The sequence below is a fragment of the Molothrus aeneus genome, unplaced genomic scaffold, assembly GCF_037042795.1.
Source record: "Molothrus aeneus isolate 106 unplaced genomic scaffold, BPBGC_Maene_1.0 scaffold_30, whole genome shotgun sequence".
Classification (NCBI taxonomy): Eukaryota; Metazoa; Chordata; class Aves; order Passeriformes; family Icteridae; genus Molothrus; species Molothrus aeneus.
This window is the reverse complement of record NW_027098964.1, coordinates 5,358,517-5,379,027: the sequence shown is the minus strand read 5'-3', so window position 1 is coordinate 5,379,027 and position 20,511 is coordinate 5,358,517. Positions and strand designations below refer to the sequence as shown.

At 47.9% G+C, this 20,511-nt stretch overlaps 1 protein-coding gene across 1 annotated transcript in view; it reads left to right on the top strand.

Moving 5' to 3' along the window:
- Positions 1-20,511, top strand: part of ILVBL (ilvB acetolactate synthase like) — a 37,373-nt gene that overhangs the window by 7,810 nt on the left and 9,052 nt on the right. The window contains exons 5-9 of the mRNA XM_066570384.1: positions 3,048-3,186; positions 7,441-7,552; positions 15,338-15,437; positions 18,739-18,836; positions 19,690-19,826. Of these exons, the coding sequence (XP_066426481.1) occupies positions 3,048-3,186; positions 7,441-7,552; positions 15,338-15,437; positions 18,739-18,836; positions 19,690-19,826 (586 nt within the window). The remainder of the gene's footprint in view (positions 1-3,047; positions 3,187-7,440; positions 7,553-15,337; positions 15,438-18,738; positions 18,837-19,689; positions 19,827-20,511) is intronic.

Genomic DNA, 20,511 nt, shown 5'->3' with positions numbered 1-20,511 from the left:
CAGGGCCGCGGGGCTCTCCAGGACATCCCGCAGGTGCTGCTGTTCCTGAATCCCAGATTTCCCAGAATTCCCACATTTCCCAGAATTCCCTCATTCCCAGGGCCGCGGGGCTCTCCAGGACATCCCGCAGCTGCCGCTGTTCCTGAATCCCAGAATTCCCACATTTCCCAGAATTCCCAGATTTCCCAGAATTCCCAGATTCCCAGAATTCCCACATTTCCCAGAATTCCCTCCTTCCCTTGTTCCAGGGCCGCGGGGCTCTCCAGGACATCCCGCAGCTGCCGCTGTTCCCGAATCCCCTTTGCCATTCCCGAATTCCCAGATTCCCAGATTTCCCAGAACTCCCAGAATTCCCAGAATTCCCACATTTCCCAGAACTCCCAGAATTCCCAGAATTCCCTCATTCCCTCGTCCCAGGGCCGCGGGGCTCTCCAGGACATCCCGCAGCTGCCGCTGTTCCTGAATCCCAGAATTCCCAGAATTCCCAAATTCCCAGAATTCCCACATTTCCCAGATTTCCCAGATTTCCCAGAATTCCCTCATTCCCAGGGCCGCGGGGCTCTCCAGGACATCCCGCAGGTGCTGCTGTTCCTGAATCCCCTTTGCCATTCCCGAATTCCCAAATTCCCAGAATTCCCAGAATTCCCAGAATTCCCAGAATTCCCAGATTTCCCAGAATCCCCAGAATTCCCAGATTTCCCAGAATTCCCTCGTCCCAGGGCCGCGGGGCTCTCCAGGACATCCCGCAGCTGCCGCTGTTCCTGAATCCCAGAATTCCCAGATTTCCCAGATTTCCCAGAATCCCCAGAATTCCCAGATTTCCCAGAATTCCCAGATTTCCCAGAATTCCCAGAATTCCCAGATTTCCCAGAATTCCCACATTTCCCAGATTTCCCAGATTTCCCAGAATTCCCTCATTCCCAGGGCCGCGGGGCTCTCCAGGACATCCCGCAGGTGCTGCTGTTCCTGAATCCCCTTTGCCATTCCCGAATTCCCAAATTCCCAGATTTCCCAGAATTCCCAGATTTCCCAGAATCCCCAGAATTCCCAGATTTCCCAGAATTCCCAAATTCCCTCATTCCCAGGGCCGCGGGGCTCTCCAGGACATCCCGCAGCTGCCGCTGTTCCTGAATCCCAGAATTCCCAGATTTCCCAGAATTCCCAGATTTCCCAGAATTCCCACATTTCCCAGATTTCCCAGATTTCCCAGAATTCCCTCATTCCCAGGGCCGCGGGGCTCTCCAGGACATCCCGCAGGTGCTGCTGTTCCTGAATCCCCTTTGCCATTCCCGAATTCCCAAATTCCCAGATTTCCCAGAATTCCCAGATTTCCCAGAATTCCCAGATTTCCCAGATTTCCCAGAATTCCCAGAATTCCCAGAATTCCCTCATTCCCAGGGCCGCGGGGCTCTCCAGGACATCCCGCAGCTGCCGCTGTTCCTGAATCCCAGATTTCCCAGATTTCCCAGAATTCCCAGATTTCCCAGAATTCCCACATTTCCCAGATTTCCCAGATTTCCCAGAATTCCCTCATTCCCAGGGCCGCGGGGCTCTCCAGGACATCCCGCAGGTGCTGCTGTTCCTGAATCCCCTTTGCCATTCCCGAATTCCCAAATTCCCAGAATTCCCAGAATTCCCAGAATTCCCAGAATTCCCAGATTTCCCAGAATCCCCAGAATTCCCAGATTTCCCAGAATTCCCTCGTCCCAGGGCCGCGGGGCTCTCCAGGACATCCCGCAGCTGCCGCTGTTCCTGAATCCCAGAATTCCCAGATTTCCCAGATTTCCCAGAATCCCCAGAATTCCCAGATTTCCCAGAATTCCCAGATTTCCCAGAATTCCCAGAATTCCCAGATTTCCCAGAATTCCCACATTTCCCAGATTTCCCAGATTTCCCAGAATTCCCTCATTCCCAGGGCCGCGGGGCTCTCCAGGACATCCCGCAGGTGCTGCTGTTCCTGAATCCCCTTTGCCATTCCCGAATTCCCAAATTCCCAGATTTCCCAGAATTCCCAGATTTCCCAGAATCCCCAGAATTCCCAGATTTCCCAGAATTCCCAAATTCCCTCATTCCCAGGGCCGCGGGGCTCTCCAGGACATCCCGCAGCTGCCGCTGTTCCTGAATCCCAGAATTCCCAGATTTCCCAGAATTCCCAGATTTCCCAGAATTCCCACATTTCCCAGATTTCCCAGATTTCCCAGAATTCCCTCATTCCCAGGGCCGCGGGGCTCTCCAGGACATCCCGCAGCTGCCGCTGTTCCCGAATCCCCTTTGCCATTCCCAAATTCCCACATTTCCCAGAATTCCCAAATTCCCCAGAATTCCCAGAATTCCTTCATTCCCTCATTCCCAGGGCCGCGGGGCTCTCCAGGACATCCCGCAGCTGCCGCTGTTCCTGAATCCCAGAATTCCCAGATTCCCCAGAATTCCCAGATTCCCCAGAATTCCCGAATTCCCAGAATTCCCTCCTTCCCTCGTCCCAGGGCCGCGGGGCTCTCCAGGACATCCCGCAGCTGCCGCTGTTCCTAAATCCCCTTTGCCATTCCTGAATTCCCAGAATTCCCAGAATTCCCAGTTTTCCCAGATTTCCCAGAATTCCCAGAATTCCCTCATTCCCTCGTCCCAGGGCCGCGGGGCTCTCCAGGACATCCCGCAGCTGCCGCTGTTCCTGAATCCCCTTTGCCATTCCCAAATCCCAGATTTCCCACATTTCCCAGAATTCCCAGATTTCCCAGAATTCCCGAATTCCCACATTTCCCAAATTCCCAGAATTCCCAGAATTCCCTCGTTCCAGGGCCGCGGGGCTCTCCAGGACATCCCGCAGCTGCCGCTGTTCCCGAATCCCAGAATTCCCAAATTCCCAGAATTCCCTCATTCCCTCGTTCCAGGGCCGCGGGGCTCTCCAGGACATCCCGCAGCTGCTGCTGTTCTGAATCCCAGAATTCCCAGATTTCCCAGAACTCCCAGAATTCCCAGAATTCCCGAATTCCCCAGAATTCCCAGAATCCCCAGAATTCCCAGATTTCCCAGAATTCCCTCATTCCCAGGGCCGCGGGGCTCTCCAGGACATCCCGCAGCTGCCGCTGTTCCGGACCCTGTGCAAATCCGCGCTCTCCGTGCGCGCCGTGCGCGACATCGTCCCCACCCTGCGCCGCGCCATCGCCACCGCCATGGAGGGCACGCCCGGTGAGCAGGGACCGGAGCTCCCCAAAAATTCCCAAAAATATCCCCAAAATATCCCAAAATATCCCAAAATATCCCTAAAATATCCCCAAAATTCCCCCGAAAATTCCCCTGGCTTGGAATCCCAAAATTTCCTTGGGATTGGGAATTTCCGTCCCCACCCTGCGCCATTGCCATGGAGGGGACGCCCGGTGAGGAGGGACCAGAATTCCCTAAATTCCCCAAAATTTCCCAAAAATTCCCCAAAAATATCCCAAAAATATCCCCAAAATATCCCAAAATATCCCTAAAATATCCCCAAAATTCCCCCGAAAATTCCCCTGGCTTGGAATCCCAAAATTTCCTTGGGATTGGGAATTTCCGTCCCCACCCTGCACCAACGCCATGGAGGGGACGCCCGGTGAGGAGGGACCAGAATTCCCTAAATTCCCCAAAATTTCCCAAAAATTCCCCAAAAATATCCCAAAAATATCCCCAAAATATCCCAAAATATCCCTAAAATATCCCAAAAATTCCCCAAATTTCCCCTGGCTTGGAATCCCAAAATTTCCTTGGGATTGGGAATTTCCGTCCCCACCCTGCGCCATTGCCATGGAGGGGACGCCCGGTGAGGAGGGACCAGAATTCCCTAAATTCCCCAAAATTTCCCAAAAATTCCCCAAAAATATCCCAAAAATATCCCCAAAATATCCCAAAATATCCCTAAAATATCCCAAAAATTCCCCAAATTTCCCCTGGCTTGGAATCCCAAAATTTCCTTGGGATTGGGAATTTCCGTCCCCACCCTGCGCCATTGCCATGGAGGGGACGCCCGGTGAGGAGGGACCAGAATTCCCTAAATTCCCCAAAATTTCCCAAAAATTCCCCAAAAATATCCCAAAAATATCCCAAAATATCCCAAAATATCCCTAAAATATCCCCAAAATTCCCCCGAAAATTCCCCTGGCTTGGAATCCCAAAATTTCCTTGGGATTGGGAATTTCCGTCCCCACCCTGCGCCATTGCCATGGAGGGGACGCCCGGTGAGGAGGGACCAGAATTCCCTAAATTCCCCAAAATTTCCCAAAAATTCCCCAAAAATATCCCAAAAATATCCCCAAAATATCCCAAAAATACCCCAAAAATTCCCCAAAAATTCCCCCGAAAATTCCCCTGGCTTGGAATCCCAAAATTTCCTTGGGATTGGGAATTTCCGTCCCCACCCTGCGCCATTGCCATGGAGGGGACGCCCGGTGAGGAGGGACCAGAATTCCCTAAATTCCCCAAAATTTCCCAAAAATTCCCCAAAAATATCCCAAAAATATCCCCAAAATATCCCAAAATATCCCTAAAATATCCCAAAAATTCCCCAAATTTCCCCTGGCTTGGAATCCCAAAATTTCCTTGGGATTGGGAATTTCCGTCCCCACCCTGCGCCATTGCCATGGAGGGGACGCCCGGTGAGGAGGGACCAGAATTCCCTAAATTCCCCAAAATTTCCCAAAAATTCCCCAAAAATATCCCAAAAATATCCCAAAATATCCCAAAATATCCCTAAAATATCCCCAAAATTCCCCCGAAAATTCCCCTGGCTTGGAATCCCAAAATTTCCTTGGGATTGGGAATTTCCGTCCCCACCCTGCGCCATTGCCATGGAGGGGACGCCCGGTGAGGAGGGACCAGAATTCCCTAAATTCCCCAAAATTTCCCAAAAATTCCCCAAAAATATCCCAAAAATATCCCCAAAATATCCCAAAATATCCCTAAAATATCCCAAAAATTCCCCAAATTTCCCCTGGCTTGGAATCCCAAAAATCCCTTGGGATTGGGAATTTCCATCCCCACCCTGCACCAACGCCCTGGAGGGGACGCCCGGTGAGCAGGGACCGGAGCTCCCCAAAAATTCCCCAAAAACATCCCCAAAATTCCCAAAAATATCCCAAAAATACCCCAAAAATTCCCCAAAAATTCCCCAAATTTCCTTGGAATCGGGAATTTCCATCCCCACCCTGCACCAACGCCATGGAGGGGACGCCTGGTGAGGAGGGACCAGAGATCCCAAAATTCCCAAAAATATCCCAAAAATATCCCAAAATTCCCATGGGTTCGAATCCCAAAATTTTCTGGGATTTGAGATCCCAAAATCGGCCCCAAAATGGGGATTTGGGATGGGAGGAATCCCAAAATTCCCATGGAGAGAAGTTTTGGGTTGGGAATCCCAAAATTTTCTGGGATTTGGGGTTCCAAATTCGGCCCCAAAATGAGAATTTGGGATGGGAGAAATCCCAAATTTTCCTTGAGATGTTTTTGGGATTTTTGGGGATTTTTTGGGGAATTTTTTGGGGTCCTGCTGTGGGATTTGGGTTCTCAAACCCCTTGAAGGGATTTTTGGGGTGATCCCCTGAATTTGGGATTTTTTGGGTTTTTTTTTGTTTATTTTAAGTGGATTTTTGGGATTTTTTGCTTGATTTTGGAGGGAATTTTTGGGGTTTTTTTGGGTCCTGCTGTGGGATTTGGGTTCTCAAACCCCCTTGAAGGAATTTTGGGGTTTTTGGGCTTTTTCTGGGGTTTTTTGTGGGTTTTCTTGGGGTTTTTGTGGTTTTTTCACCTTTTTTTGGGGTTTTTTGGGGTTTTTTTGGGTGGTTTTTTGGGGTTTTTTGTGGTTTTTTTTCACTTTTTTTTGTGGGTTTTTGGGGGGTTTTTTGGGTGATTTTTTTTTTGTTTTTGGGGCTGTTTTTTAATTGGGTTTTTTTCTTTTGGGGTCCTGCTGTGGGATTTGGGTTCTCAAACCCCCTTGAAGGGATTTGAGGTTTTCTATGGGGTTTTTTTTGTGGGTTTTTTTGTGATTTTTTGGGGGTTTTTTGTTTTTTTTTGGTTTTTGGAGGTGGTTTTTTTATTGGGATTTGGGGTTCTCTATGGGGTTTTTTGTGGGGTTTTTTGGGTTCTTTTTTGGGTTTTTTTATGGTTTTTTGGGTTTTTTTTTGTTTTTTGGGGGTTTTTTGGGTGGTTTTTTTTGGTTTTTAGGGGTGGTTTTTTATTGGGTTTTTTTTTCTTTTTGGGTCCTGCTGTGGGATTTGGGTTCTCAACTCCCTTGAAGGGATTTGAGGTTTTCTGGGTGTTTTTCTGTGGTTTTTTGGGGTTTTTTTGTGGGTTTTTTGTGGGTTTTTTTGGGTGATGTTTTGGGTGATTTTTTTGGTTTTTGGGGCTCATTTTTTTGGGGTTTTTTTTTGTCTTTGGGGTCCCGCTGTGGGGTTTGGTTTCTCCCCGCCCTTGCAGGGCTTTTGGGTTTTCTCTGGGGTTTTTTTTGTGGGTTTTTTTGTGGTTTTTTGGGTGATTTTTTGGTGGGTTTTTTGGGTGATTTTTTTGGGGTTTTTTGGGTGATTTTTTGTGGGTTTTTTGTGATTTTTTGTGATTTTTTGTGGGTTTTTTGTGATTTTTTGGTGGTTTTTTGGGTGATTTTTTTGGGATTTTTTTGGGTGATTTTTTTGTGGATTTTTTGTGGGTTTTTTTGTGATTTTTTTGTGATTTTTTTGTGGTTTTTTGGGTGATTTTTTTGGGGGTTTTTTGGGTGATTTTTTGTGGGTTTTTTGTGATTTTTTGGGGTTTTTTGGGTGATTTTTTGGTTTTTTTTTTTTGTCTTTGGGGTCCCGCTGTGGGGTTTGGTTTCTCCCCGCCCTTGCAGGGCTTTTGGGTTTTCTATGGGGTTTTTTTGTGGGTTTTTTGTGATTTTTTTTGTGGTTTTTTGGGTGATTTTTTTGGGGTTTTTTGGGTGATTTTTTGTGGGTTTTTTGTGATTTTTTGTGGGTTTTTTGTGATTTTTTGTGGGTTTTTTTGTGATTTTTTGTGGGTTTTTTGTGATTTTTTTGTGGGTTTTTTGTGATTTTTTTTGTGGTTTTTTGGGTGATTTTTTTGTGGGTTTTTTGGGTGATTTTTTGTGGGTTTTTTGTGATTTTTTTGTGGGTTTTTTTGTGATTTTTTTGGGGGTTTTTTTGGGTGATTTTTTTGTGGGTTTCTTGTGGGTTTTTTTGTGATTTTTTTGGGGTTTTTTGTGATTTTTTTGTGCTTTTTTGGGTGATTTTTTGTGGGTTTTTTGTGATTTTTGGTGGGGTTTTTTGTGATTTTTTTGTGGGTTTTTTGTGATTTTTTGTGGTTTTTTGGGTGATTTTTTGGGGTTTTTTGGGTGATTTTCTTGGGTTTTTTTTTTTTTTTGGGGTCCCGCTGTGGGGTTTGGTTTTGGGGTGCCCCTGATGGATTGGGGCCGTTTTGGGCTGTCCCCAGGCCCCGTGTTCGTGGAGCTGCCCATTGATGTCCTCTACCCCTTCCACGTGGTCCAGAAGGAGCTCGGGGGCTCCAAACCCGCCCGGGGGCTGCGGGGGAAACTCGTCCAGTGGTGAGAACAGAACCCCAAAAACCGCCCTAAAAACACCCTAAAAACCACCCCAAAACCACCTGAAAATAACCCCCCAAAATCCCAAAATAACCCCAAAAAATAACCCCAAAAACCACACCAAAAACACCCCATAAAACCACCCCAAAACCAGCCCCAAACCAGCCCCAAACGACCCCAAAAACCACCTGAAAATAACCCCAAAAAATCCCAAAATAACCCCATAAAACCACCCCAAAACCACCCCAAAACCACCTGAAAATAACCCCAAAAAATCCCAAAATAACCCCAAAAAATATCCCCAAAATAACCCCAAAAAATATCCCCAAAACACCCCAAAACCACCCCAAAACCACCCTAAAACCAGCCCCAAACGACCCCAAAACCACCTGAAAATAACCCCAAAAAATCCCAAAATAACCCCAAAAAATAACCCCAAAAACCACCCCAAAACCAACCCCAAATCCCCCCCAAAACCACCTGAAAATAACCCCAAAAACCACCCCAAAAACAACCCCAAAAACAACCCCGAACAACCCCAAATGACCCCAAAAACCACCTGAAAATATCCCCAAAAATACCCCAAAATAACCCCAAAAACCACCTGAAAATATCCCCAAAAATACCCCAAAATAACCCCAAAAATACCCCAAAACCACCCTAAAACCAGCCCCAAACGACCCCAAAAACCACCTGAAAATAACCCCAAAAAATCCCAAAATAACCCCAAAAAACACCTGAAAATAACCCCCAAAATACCCCAAAATAACCCCAAAAAACACCTGAAAATAACCCCCAAAAATCCCAAAATAACCCCAAAAAATAACCCCAAAACCCACCCCAAAACCACCCTAAAAACAACCCCAAAACCACCTGAAAATAACCCCCCAAAATCCCAAAATAACCCCAAAAAATAACCCCAAAAACCACCCCAAAACCACCCTAAAACCACCTGAAAATAACCCCCAAAAATCCCAAAATAACCCCAAAAAATAACCCCAAAAACCACCCCAAAACCAACCCCAAATCCCCCCCAAAACCACCTGAAAATAACCCCAAAAACCACCCCAAAAACAACCCCAAAAACAACCCCGAACAACCCCAAATGACCCCAAAAACCACCTGAAAATATCCCCAAAAATACCCCAAAATAACCCCAAAAACCACCTGAAAATATCCCCAAAAATACCCCAAAATAACCCCAAAAATACCCCAAAACCACCCTAAAACCAGCCCCAAACGACCCCAAAAACCACCTGAAAATAACCCCAAAAAATCCCAAAATAACCCCAAAAAACACCTGAAAATAACCCCCAAAATACCCCAAAATAACCCCAAAAAACACCTGAAAATAACCCCCAAAAATCCCAAAATAACCCCAAAAAATAACCCCAAAACCCACCCCAAAACCACCCTAAAAACAACCCCAAAACCACCTGAAAATAACCCCCCAAAATCCCAAAATAACCCCAAAAAATAACCCCAAAAACCACCCCAAAACCACCCTAAAACCACCTGAAAATAACCCCAAAAAATCCCAAAATAACCCCAAAAAATAACCCCAAAAACCACCCCAAAACCAACCCCAAATCCCCCCCAAAACCACCTGAAAATAACCCCAAAAACCACCCCAAAAACCACCCCAAAAACAACCCCGAACAACCCCAAATGACCCCAAAAACCACCTGAAAATATCCCCAAAAATACCCCAAAATAACCCCAAAAAACACCTGAAAATATCCCCAAAAATACCCCAAAATAACCCCAAAAACCACCTGAAAATAACCCCAAAAATACCCCAAAATAACCCCAAAAATACCCCAAAACCACCCTAAAACCAGCCCCAAACGACCCCAAAAACCACCTGAAAATAACCCCAAAAAATCCCAAAATAACCCCAAAAAATAACCCCAAAATAACCCCAAAAAATATCCCCAAAACACCCCAAAACCACCCCAAAACCACCCTAAAACCAGCCCCAAACGACCCCAAAACCACCTGAAAATAACCCCAAAAAATCCCAAAATAACCCCAAAAAATAACCCCCAAAACCACACCAAAAACACCCCATAAAACCACCCCAAAACCAGCCCAAAACCACCCCAAAGCCACCCCAAAACCAGCCCCAGACGACCCCAAAAACCACCTGAAAATAACCCCCAAAAATCCCAAAATAACCCCAAGAATACCCCAAAAAATAACCCCAAAAACCACCCCAAAACCACCCAAAAACCACCTGAAAATAACCCCAAAAATCCCAAAATAACCCCAAAAACCAGAGCAAAATAACCCCAAAACTGCCCTAAAAACAGCCCCAAACAACCCCAAAATCCCCCAAAAACCACCTGAAAACCACCCCAAAACCACCCTAAAACCAACCCCAAATGACCCCAAAAACCATCCCAAAACCACCCTAAAAATACCCCCAAACGTCCCCAAATCCCCCCAAAAACCACCTGAAAATATCCCCAAAAATACCCCAAAAAACAACCCCAAAAACCACCCTAAAAAAATACCTCCAAACAACCCCAAATCCCCCCAAAAATCCACACCAAAATACCCCCCAAAAATCCCAAAATAACCCCAAAAACCACAGCAAAATAACCCCAAAATAACCCCAAAAATACCCCAAAAAATAACCCCAAAAACCACCCCAAAACCACCCTAAAACCACCTGAAAATAACCCCAAAAAATCCCAAAATAACCCCAAAAAATAACCCCAAAAACCACCCCAAAACCACCCTAAAAACAACCCCAAAACCACCTGAAAATAACCCCAAAACCACCCCAAAACCAACCCCAAATCCCCCCCCAAAACCACCTGAAAATAACCCCAAAAACCACCCCAAAACAACCCCAAAAACAACCCCGAACAACCCCAAATGACCCCAAAAACCACCTGAAAATATCCCCAAAAATACCCCAAAATAACCCCAAAAAACACCTGAAAATAACCCCAAAAATACCCCAAAATAACCCCAAAAACCACCTGAAAATAACCCCAAAAATACCCCAAAATAACCCCAAAAATACCCCAAAACCACCCTAAAACCAGCCCCAAACGACCCCAAAAACCACCTGAAAATAACCCCAAAAAATCCCAAAATAACCCCAAAAACACCTGAAAATAACCCCCAAAATACCCCAAAATAACCCCAAAAAACACCTGAAAATAACCCCCAAAAATCCCAAAATAACCCCAAAAAATAACCCCAAAAACCACCCCAAAACCACCCTAAAAACAACCCCAAAACCACCTGAAAATAACCCCAAAAAATCCCAAAATAACCCCAAAAAATAACCCCCAAAACCACACCAAAAACACCCCATAAAACCACCCCAAAACCAGCCCAAAACCAGCCCAAAACCAGCCCAAAACCAGCCCCAGACGACCCCAAAAACCACCTGAAAATAACCCCCAAAAATCCCAAAATAACCCCAAGAATACCCCAAAAAATAACCCCAAAAACCACCCCAAAACCACCCAAAAACCACCTGAAAATAACCCCAAAAAATCCCAAAATAACCCCAAAAAACACAGCAAAATAACCCCAAAACCGCCCTAAAAACAGCCCCAAACAACCCCAAAATCCCCCCAAAAACCACCTGAAAACCACCCCAAAACCACCCTAAAATCAACCCCAAATGACCCCAAAAACCATCCCAAAACCACCCTAAAAATACCCCCAAACGTCCCCAAATCCCCCCAAAAACCACCTGAAAATATCCCCAAAAATACCCCAAAAAACAACCCCAAAAACCACCCTAAAAAAATACCTCCAAACAACCCCAAATCCCCCCAAAAATCCACACCAAAATACCCCCCAAAAATCCCAAAATAACCCCAAAAACCACAGCAAAATAACCCCAAAATAACCCCAAAAATACCCCAAAAAATAACCCCAAAAACCACCCCAAAACCACCCTAAAACCACCTGAAAATAACCCCAAAAAATCCCAAAATAACCCCAAAAAATAACCCCAAAAACCACCCCAAAACCACCCTAAAAACAGCCCCAAACAACCCCAAATCCCCCCAAAAATCCACACCAATATAACCCCAAAAAACACCCTAAAAACAACCCCAAATGACCCCAAAAACCACCTGAAAATAACCCCAAAAATACCCCAAAAACCACCCTAAAAACAACCCCAAATCCCCCCCAAAACCCACACCAAAATAACCCCAAAAAATCCCAAAATAACCCCAAAAATACCCCATAAAATAACCCCCAAAACCACCCCAAAAACCACCCTAAACAAACCCCCAAACGACCCCAACTCCCCCCAAAAAATCCCAAAATAACCCCAAAAATACCCCAAAAAATACCCCCCAAACCACCCTAAAAACACCCCAATAATACCCCCAAAACACCCCAACATAACCCCAAAAACCATCCCAAAACAGCCCCAAAAATACCCCAAAATAACCCCAAATCCCTCCCAAAAATACCCCAAAAACCACCCCAAAGCCACCCCAAAACAGCCCCAAAAATCACCCCAAAAACCACCCCAAAAATTCCCCAAGTGCCCCCCAAAATCCCCCAAAACTGCCTTAAAAAAACCCCAAACCATCCCAAAATAACCCAAAATCCCCCAAAATAACAACAAAACCCGATAAAAACCCCACAAAACCCCCAAAAATCAAACAAAAAACCCCATAACCCCCAAATCCTGTGAAAACCCCATAAAACCCCCCAAAAAACCCACAAAAACCCCAAAAATCAAACAAAAAACCCCAAAATTCTTCCAAAACTCCCCAAACCCCACAAATCCAACCAAACAAAACCCCCAAATCCCATAAAAACCCCAAACCCCCCAAAAACCCCAAGATCAAACAAAAAAACCCCATAAAACCCCCCCAAAAAACCCACAAAAACCCCAAAAATCAAACAAAAAACCCCAAAATTCCCCAAAATCCCCCCCAAAAAATTCCCCAAAACCCAAAAACCAAACAAAAAAAAACCCCATAAAACCCCACAAAAAACCCCACAAAGCCCCCAAAACCCAACAGAAAAACCCCAAAATTCTCCCAAAAACCCCCAAAAATCCCCCAAAACCCAACCAAACAAAACCCCCCAACCCCCTAAAATCCCCCAAAAATCCCCAAAAAAGCCCCCAAAAGCCCCAAAATCTCATAAAAGCCCCCAAACGCCCCCAAAACCCCACAAATCAAACAAAAAACCCCAAAATTCTCCCAAAACCCGATAAAAACCCCTGAAAACCCCAAAAATCAAGAAAAACCAACCCCAAATCCGATGAAAACCGCCAAAAACCCCACAAGAACCCCAAAAACCAAACAAAAAATCCCAAAATTTTCCCCAAACCCCATAAACCCCCCCAAAACCCCCAAAATCAAAGAAAAAACCCCAAAATTCTCCCCAAAAACCCATAAACCAAACCCCCCAAAAACCCAACCCAAACAAAAACCCCCAAACCCCATAAAAGCCCCAAACCCCACAAAAACCCTAAAAATCAAACAAAAAACCCAAAAATTCTCCCAAAACCTCATAAAATCCCCCCAAAAATCCAACCCAAACAAAAACCCCCAAACCCCATAAAAGCCCCAAAACTCAAATAAAAACCCCCAAAATTCTCCCAAAATCCCCCCAAAACCCCAAAAATCCAAACCAAACACAAACCCCCAAACCCCATAAAAGCCCCAAACCCCACAAAAACCCCACAAATCAAACAAAAAACCCCAAAATTCTCCCAAAACCCCATAAAGCCCCCAAAAACCGCCTAAAATCCCCAAAAATCCAACTGAACAAAAAACCCAAACCCCACAAAAACCCCAAAAATCAAACAAAAAACCCAAAAATTCTCCCAAAACCTCATAAAATCCCCCCAAAAATCCAACCCAAACAAAAACCCCCAAACCCCATAAAAGCCCCAAAACTCAAATAAAAACCCCCAAAATTCTCCCAAAATCCCCCCCCAAAAAATCCCCAAAACCCCAAAAACCAAACAAAAAAACCCCATAAAACCTCCCAAAAAGCCCAAAAATCAAACAAAAAACCCCCAAAATTCTCCCAAAATCCCCCCAAAACCCCAAAAATCCAAACCAAACACAAACCCCCAAACCCCATAAAAGCCCCAAACCCCACAAAAACCCTAAAAATCAAACAAAAAAACCCAAAAGTTCTCTCAAAATCCCATAAAACCCTCCCAAAACCCCCCCAAAAACCCCTAAAATCCCCAAAAATCCAACTGAACAAAAAACCCAAACCCCACAAAAACCAAACAAAAAACCCCAAAATTCTCCCCAAATCCCCCCAAAACCCCAAAAACCCAACAAAAAAACCCCCAAATTCTCCCAAAAAACCCCAAAAATCCCCCAAAACCCAACCAAACAAAACCCCCCAAACCCCATAACAGCCCCAAACCCCCTAAAATCCCCCAAAAAGCCCCAAACCCCCGAAAAACCCCAAAAATCAAACAAAAAACCCCCAAAATTCTCCCAAACCCCCCAAAAACCCCAAAAATCCAACTGAACAAAAACCCCCAAACCCCATAACAGCCCCAAACCCCATAGAATCCCCTAAAAATCCCCTAAAAAGCCCCAAAAAGCCCCAAAATCCCATAAAAGCCCCCAAAGCCCCCCAACCCCCCCCCAAAACCCCCAAAACCCCAAAAACCCAACAAAAAAACCCCAAAATTCTCCCCAAATCCCCCCAAAAACCCCAAAAACCCAACAAAAAACCCCAAAATTCTCCCAAAACCCCAACAAAAAAACCCCAAAATTCCCCCAAAAAACCCATAAAACCCCCCAAAACCCCCCAAAAATCCCCCAAAACCAACCCAAACAAAAACCCCCAGACCCCATAACAGCCCCAAACCCCCCAAAGGCCCCAAAAAGCCCCAAAACCCCCAAAAACCTCACAAATCAAACAAAAAACCCCAAAATTCTCTCAAAATCCCATAAAACCCCCCAAAACCCCAAAAACCAAACAAAAAACCCCCAAATTCTCCCCAAATCGCCCCCAAACCCCAAAAATCCAAACCAACCAAAATCCCCCCAAACCCCATAAAATCCCCCAAAAACCTCACAAAAAACCCCCCAAAACTGCCAAAACCCCAACAAAAAAACCCCAAAATTCCCCCAAAAAACCCATAAAACCCCCCAAAAACCCCCAAAAATCCCCCAAAACCAACCCAAACCAAAACCCCCAATCCCCATAACAGCCCCAAACCCCCTAAAATCCCCCAAAAAGCCCCAAAATCCCCAAAGCCCCCAAAAACCCCAAAAATCAAACAAAAAACCCCAAAATTCCCCCCAAAACCCCCCAAAAACCCCAAAAATCCAACTGAACAAAAACCCCCAAACCCCATAACAGCCCCAAACCCCATAGAATCCCCTAAAAATCCCCTAAAAAGCCCCAAAAAGCCCCAAAATCCCATAAAAGCCCCCAAAGCCCCCCAACCCCCCCCAAAACCCCCAAAACCCCAAAAACCCCCCAAAAAAACCCCAAAACCCCAACAAAAAAACCCCAAAATTCCCCCAAAAACCCCCCAAACCCAACCCAAACAAAAACCCCAAACCCCATAACAGCCCCAAACCCCCCAAAATCCCCCCAAAAGCCCCAAACCCCCGAAAAACCCCAAAAATCAAACAAAAAACCCCAAAATTCCCCCAAAAACCCCCCAAAACCCCCAAAAATCCCCCAAAAATCCCCCAAAAATCCCCCAAAACCAACCCAAACCAAAACCCCCAATCCCCATAACAGCCCCAAACCCCCTAAAATCCCCCAAAAAGCCCCAAAATCCCCTAAAATTCCCCGTTTCAGGTACCTGGGCCAGTACGTGGCCGAGCTCTTTGCGGGGGCCTGGGAGCCGCGGGAGCTGAAGCCGATGGGGCTGAGCATCCCCAGGGCCACCCCACAGCAGGTGAGGAGCGGCAAAAAACCCCAAAAGATCCCAAAAATCCCAAAAAATCCCAAAAGGGGGAAAAAAACCCCAAAAATTTGGGGAAAAAACAGCGAAATTTGGGGAAAAAACAGCGAAATTTGGGGAAAAAACAGCGAAATTTGGGGGCGAAAACAGCAAAAATTGGGGGGGAAAAGCTCAAAATTTGGGGAAATCGCAGCGAAAATTTGGGGGAAAAACCCAAAAAGGTGAGAGCTCAAAAACCCCAAAACAACCCCAAAAAAACCCCCAAAATTTGGGGGAAAAAACGGAAATTTGGGGGGAAAAAGCTCAAAATTTGGGGGGAAAAACACCAAAAATTGGGGAAATCACAGCGAAAATTGGGGGGAAAAACCCAAAAGAGGGGAGAGCCCAAAAACCCCAAAACAACCCCAAAAGAACCCCCCAAAAAACCCCAAAAATGGGGAGAAAACCCAGAAATTTTGGGGGGAAAAACCGGAAATTTGGGGGGAAAAGCTCAAAAATTGGGGGAAAAAACCGGAAATTTGCTGGGAAAACACCAAAATTTGAGGAAATCACAGAGAAAATTGGGGGGAAAAACCCAAAAGAGGGGAGAGCCCAAAAACCCCAAAACAACCCCAAAAGAATCCCAAAATTTGGGGGGAAAAAACCCGGAAATTTGGGGGAGAAAAGCTCAAAAATTGGGGAAATCACAGGGAAAATTTGGGGGAAAACCCAAAGGAGGTGAGAGCCCAAAAAAACCCCAAAAGAACCCAAAATGGGAAAAAACCCCAAAATTTGGGGGAAAAAAACGGAAATTTGGGGGGGGAAGCACCAAAAATTGGGGGAAAAAAGCTCAAAATTTGGGGAAATCGCAGCGAAAATTGGGGGGAAAACCCAGAGGAGGGGAGAGCCAAAAAACCCCAAAACAACCCCAAAAGAACCCCCCAAAAAAAACCCAAAATGGGGGAAAAACCCTGAAATTTGGGGGGAAAAACCCGAAATTTGGAGGGGAAAACACCAAAAATTTGGGGAAATAGCAGCGAAAATTTGGGGAAAAACCCAAAAGAGGTGAGAGCTCAAAAACCCCAAAAAAACCCAAAATGGGGAAAAAAAGCCCAAAATTTAGGGGAAAAAACCCAGAAATTTGGGGAAAAAAGCTCAAAATTTGGGGAAATCGCAGCGAAAATTGGGGGGAAAACCCAAAAGAGGGGAGAGCCCAAAAACCCCAAAAGAACCCCAAAAAATCCCAAAATGGGGAAAAAACCCTGAAATTTTGGGGGAAAAAAGCTCCCAAAATTTGGGGAAATTGCAGCAAAATTTGGGGGAAAAGCTTTGAAAATTTGGGGGAAAATCCCAAAGGAGGTGAGAGCCCAAAAACCCCAAAACAAACCCCAAAAGAACCCCCCAAAAAAATCCCAAAATGGGGGGGAAAAAACCTGAAATTTGGGGGGAAAACGGAAATTTGGGGGAAAAAAGCTCAAAAATTGGGGAAATCGCAGCGAAAATTGGGGGGAAAAGCCTCGAAAATTTGGGGAAAAACCCAAAAAGGTGAGAGCCCAAAAACCCCAAAAGAATCCCAAAAAAAACCCCCAAAATGGGGGAAAACCCCCGAAATTTGGGGGGAAAAACCCCGAAATTTGGGGGGGAAAACAGCAAAATTTGGGGAAATTGCAGCGAAAATTGGGGGGAAAACTCAAAAGAGGGGAGAGCCCAAAAACCCCAAAACAACCCCAAAAAAAAAACCCCAAAATTTGGGGGAAAAAATGGAAATTTGGGGGAAAAGCCTCGAAATTTGGGGAAATCACAGCAAAATTTGGGGGAAAATCCCAAAGGAAGTGAGAGCTCAAAAAACCCCAAAAGAATCCCAAAATGGGAAAAAACCCCAAAATTTGGGGGGACAAAGCTCAAAATTTGGGGGGAAAAACCCAAAAGAGGGGAGAGCCCAAAAACCCCAAAAGAATCCCAAAAAAAAAAAAACCAAAATGGGGAGAAAACCTGAAATTTTGGGGGGAAAAAGCTCAAAATTTGGGGAAATCACAGCAAAATTTGGGGGAAAAGCCTCGAAAATTTGGGGGAAAAACCCAAAAGAGGTGAGAGCCCAAAAACCCCAAAAGAATCCAAAGATGGGGGAAAAACCCCCAAATTTGGGGGAAACGCCCAAGATTTGGGTTAATCCTGGGTCAATCCAGGTCCAGCAGCGCTCAGAGCTCCTGAACCGGGCTCTGCTGGGTTAATCCCGGCTCTGTTTGGGTTAATCCCAGGTTAATCCCGGGTTAATCCCGGGTTAATCCCGGGTTAATCCCGGCCCTGTTGGGTTAATCCCGGGTTAATCCCAGGTTAATCCCGGCTCTGTTGGGTTAATCCCGGCTCTGTTGGGTTAATCCCGGGTTAATCCCGGGTTAATCCCGGCCCTGTTGGGTTAATCCCGGCTCTGTTGGGTTAATCCCGGGTTAATCCCGAGTTAATCCCGGGTTAATCCCAGGTTAATCCCAGGTTAATCCCAGGTTAATCCTGGGTTAATCCCGGCTCTGTTTGGGTTAATCCCGGCCCTGTTGGGTTAATCCCAGGTTAATCCCGGGTTAATCCCGAGTTAATCCCGGGTTAATCCCAGGTTAATCCCAGGTTAATCCCAGGTTAATCCTGGGTTAATCCCGGCTCTGTTTGGGTTAATCCTGGGTTAATCCCAGGTTAATCCCGGGTTAATCCCGGGTTAATCCCGGGTTAATCCCGGCTCTGTTGGGTTAATCCCGGGTTAATCCCGAGTTAATCCCGGGTTAATCCCAGGTTAATCCCAGGTTAATCCTGGGTTAATCCCGGCTCTGTTTGGGTTAATCCTGGGTTAATCCCGGCTCTGTTGGGTTAATCCCGGCTCTGTTTGGGTTAATCCCGGGTTAATCCCGGCTCTGTTGGGTTAATCCCGGCTCTGTTTGGGTTAATCCCGGGTTAATCCCGGCTCTGTTGGGTTAATCCCGGCTCTGTTGGGTCAATCCAGGTCCAGCAGTGCTCAGAGCTCCTAAGATGGGCTCTGCTGGGTTAATCCCGGCTCTGTTGGGTTAATCCCGGCTCTGTTGGGTTAATCCCGGGTCTGTTGGGTTAATCCCGGGTTAATCCCGGCTCTGTTGGGTTAATCCCGGCTCAATCCCGGCTCTGTTGGGTTAATCCCGGCTCTGTTGGGTCAATCCCGGGTTAATCCCAGCTCTGTTGGGTTAATCCCGGCTCTGTTGGGTCAATCCCGGGTTAATCCCAGCTCTGTTGGGTTAATCCCAGGTTAATCCCAGGTTAATCCCAGGTTAATCCCGGCCCTGTTGGGTCAATCCAGGTCCAGCAGTGCTCAGAGCTCCTAAGCCGGGCTCAGCGGCCGCTGCTGCTCGTGGGCAGCCAGGCCCTGCTGCCCCCAACGCCCGCGGAGGAACTGAGGTGAGAGAAACTGGGATGGACTGGGATAGACTGGGATGGACTGGGATAAACTGGGATGGACTGGGAGGGACTGGGATGGACTGGGAGGGACTGGGATGGACTGGGAGGGACTGGGATGGACTGGGATGGACTGGGATGGACTGGGATGGACTGGGATGGACTGGGATGGACTGGGATCAACTGGGAGGGACTGGGATGGACTGGGATGGACTGGGATGGACTGGGAGGGACTGGGATGGACTGGGATGGACTGGGATGGACTGGGAGGGACTGGGATGGACTGGGATGGACTGGGAGGGACTGGGAGGGACTGGGATGGACTGGGATGGACTGGGATGGACTGGGAGGGACTGGGGTCCCAGTTGAGCCATTTTTGGGGCCAAACCACGCCAGTTTTGGGACCAAATCAAACCAGTTTGGGGCCGAACAGAGCCATTTTGGGGCCATTTTGGGGCCGAACGGAGCTGGTTTGGGGCCGGTTTTGGGGCCATTTTGGGGCCAAATGGAGCCGGTTTTGGGGCCATTTCTGGGGCCAAATGGAGCCGGTTTTGGGGCCGGTTTTGGGGCCATTTTGGGGCCAAAGGAGCCGGTCTGGGCCCATTTCTGGGCCAAATGGAGCCGGTTCTGGGGCCGTTTTGGGGCCAAATGGAGCTTGTTTTGGGGCCGGTTTTGGGGCCATTTTGGGGCCAAATGGATCCGGTTCTGGGGCCGTTTTGGGGCCAAATGGAGCTTGTTTTGGGGCCGGTTCTGGGGCCATTTTGGGGCCAAACGGAGCCGGTTTTGGGGCCATTTTGGGGCCGAATGGAGCCGGTCTGGGGCCAGCCGGTGCCACCGTCCCCTGGCGCGTCCCCAGCTCGGCGCTGCAGTCCCTGGGTGTCCCCTGCTACCTCGGGGGCGCGGCGCGGGGGCTGCTGCCCCCCGAGTGTCCCCTGCTGCTGCGGCAGAACCGCCGCGACGCCCTGCGCGACGCCGACCTGGTGCTGCTGGCAGGTACCCCCGGGGACGCCCCCGTGTCCCCCCCTGAGCCCCCTGAGCCCCCCGGTGTCCCCCTGAGCCCCCCGGTGTCCCCCTGAGCCCCCCACGTCCCCTTGAGCCCTTGGTGTCTCCCCTGAGCCCCTCCTGAGCCCCCCATGTCCCCCTGAGCCCCCCTGAGCCCCCATGTCCCCTCCTGAGCCCTTGGTGTCCCCCTGAGCCCCCCGGTGTCTCCGTGTCCCCCTGAGCCCCCCGTGTCCCCTCCTGAGCCCCCCTAAGCCCCCCGGTGTCCCCTACTGAGGCCCCCATGCCCCCCTGAGCCCCCTGAGCCCCCTGTGTCCCCCCTGAGCCCCCTGAGCCCCCTGAGCCCCCCTGAGCCCCCCAGTGTCCCCCTGAGCCCCCCGTGTCTCCCCCTAAGCCCCCCGGTGTCCCCTCCTGAGCCCCCCATGCCCCCCTGAGCCCCCTGTGTCCCCCCGTGTCCCCGTGTCCCCCCTGAGCCCCCGGTGTCCCCCTGAGCCCCCCTGAGCCCCCATGTCCCCCTGAGCCCTTGGTGTCCCCCTGAGCCCCCGGTGTCTCCGTGTCCCCCTGAGCCCCCCTGAGCCCCCCTGAGCCCCCCTGAGCCCCCGGTGTCCCCTCCTGAGCCCTTGGTGTCCCCCCTGAGCTCCCGGTGTCCCCCCTGAGCCCCCTGAGCCCCCCGTGTCCC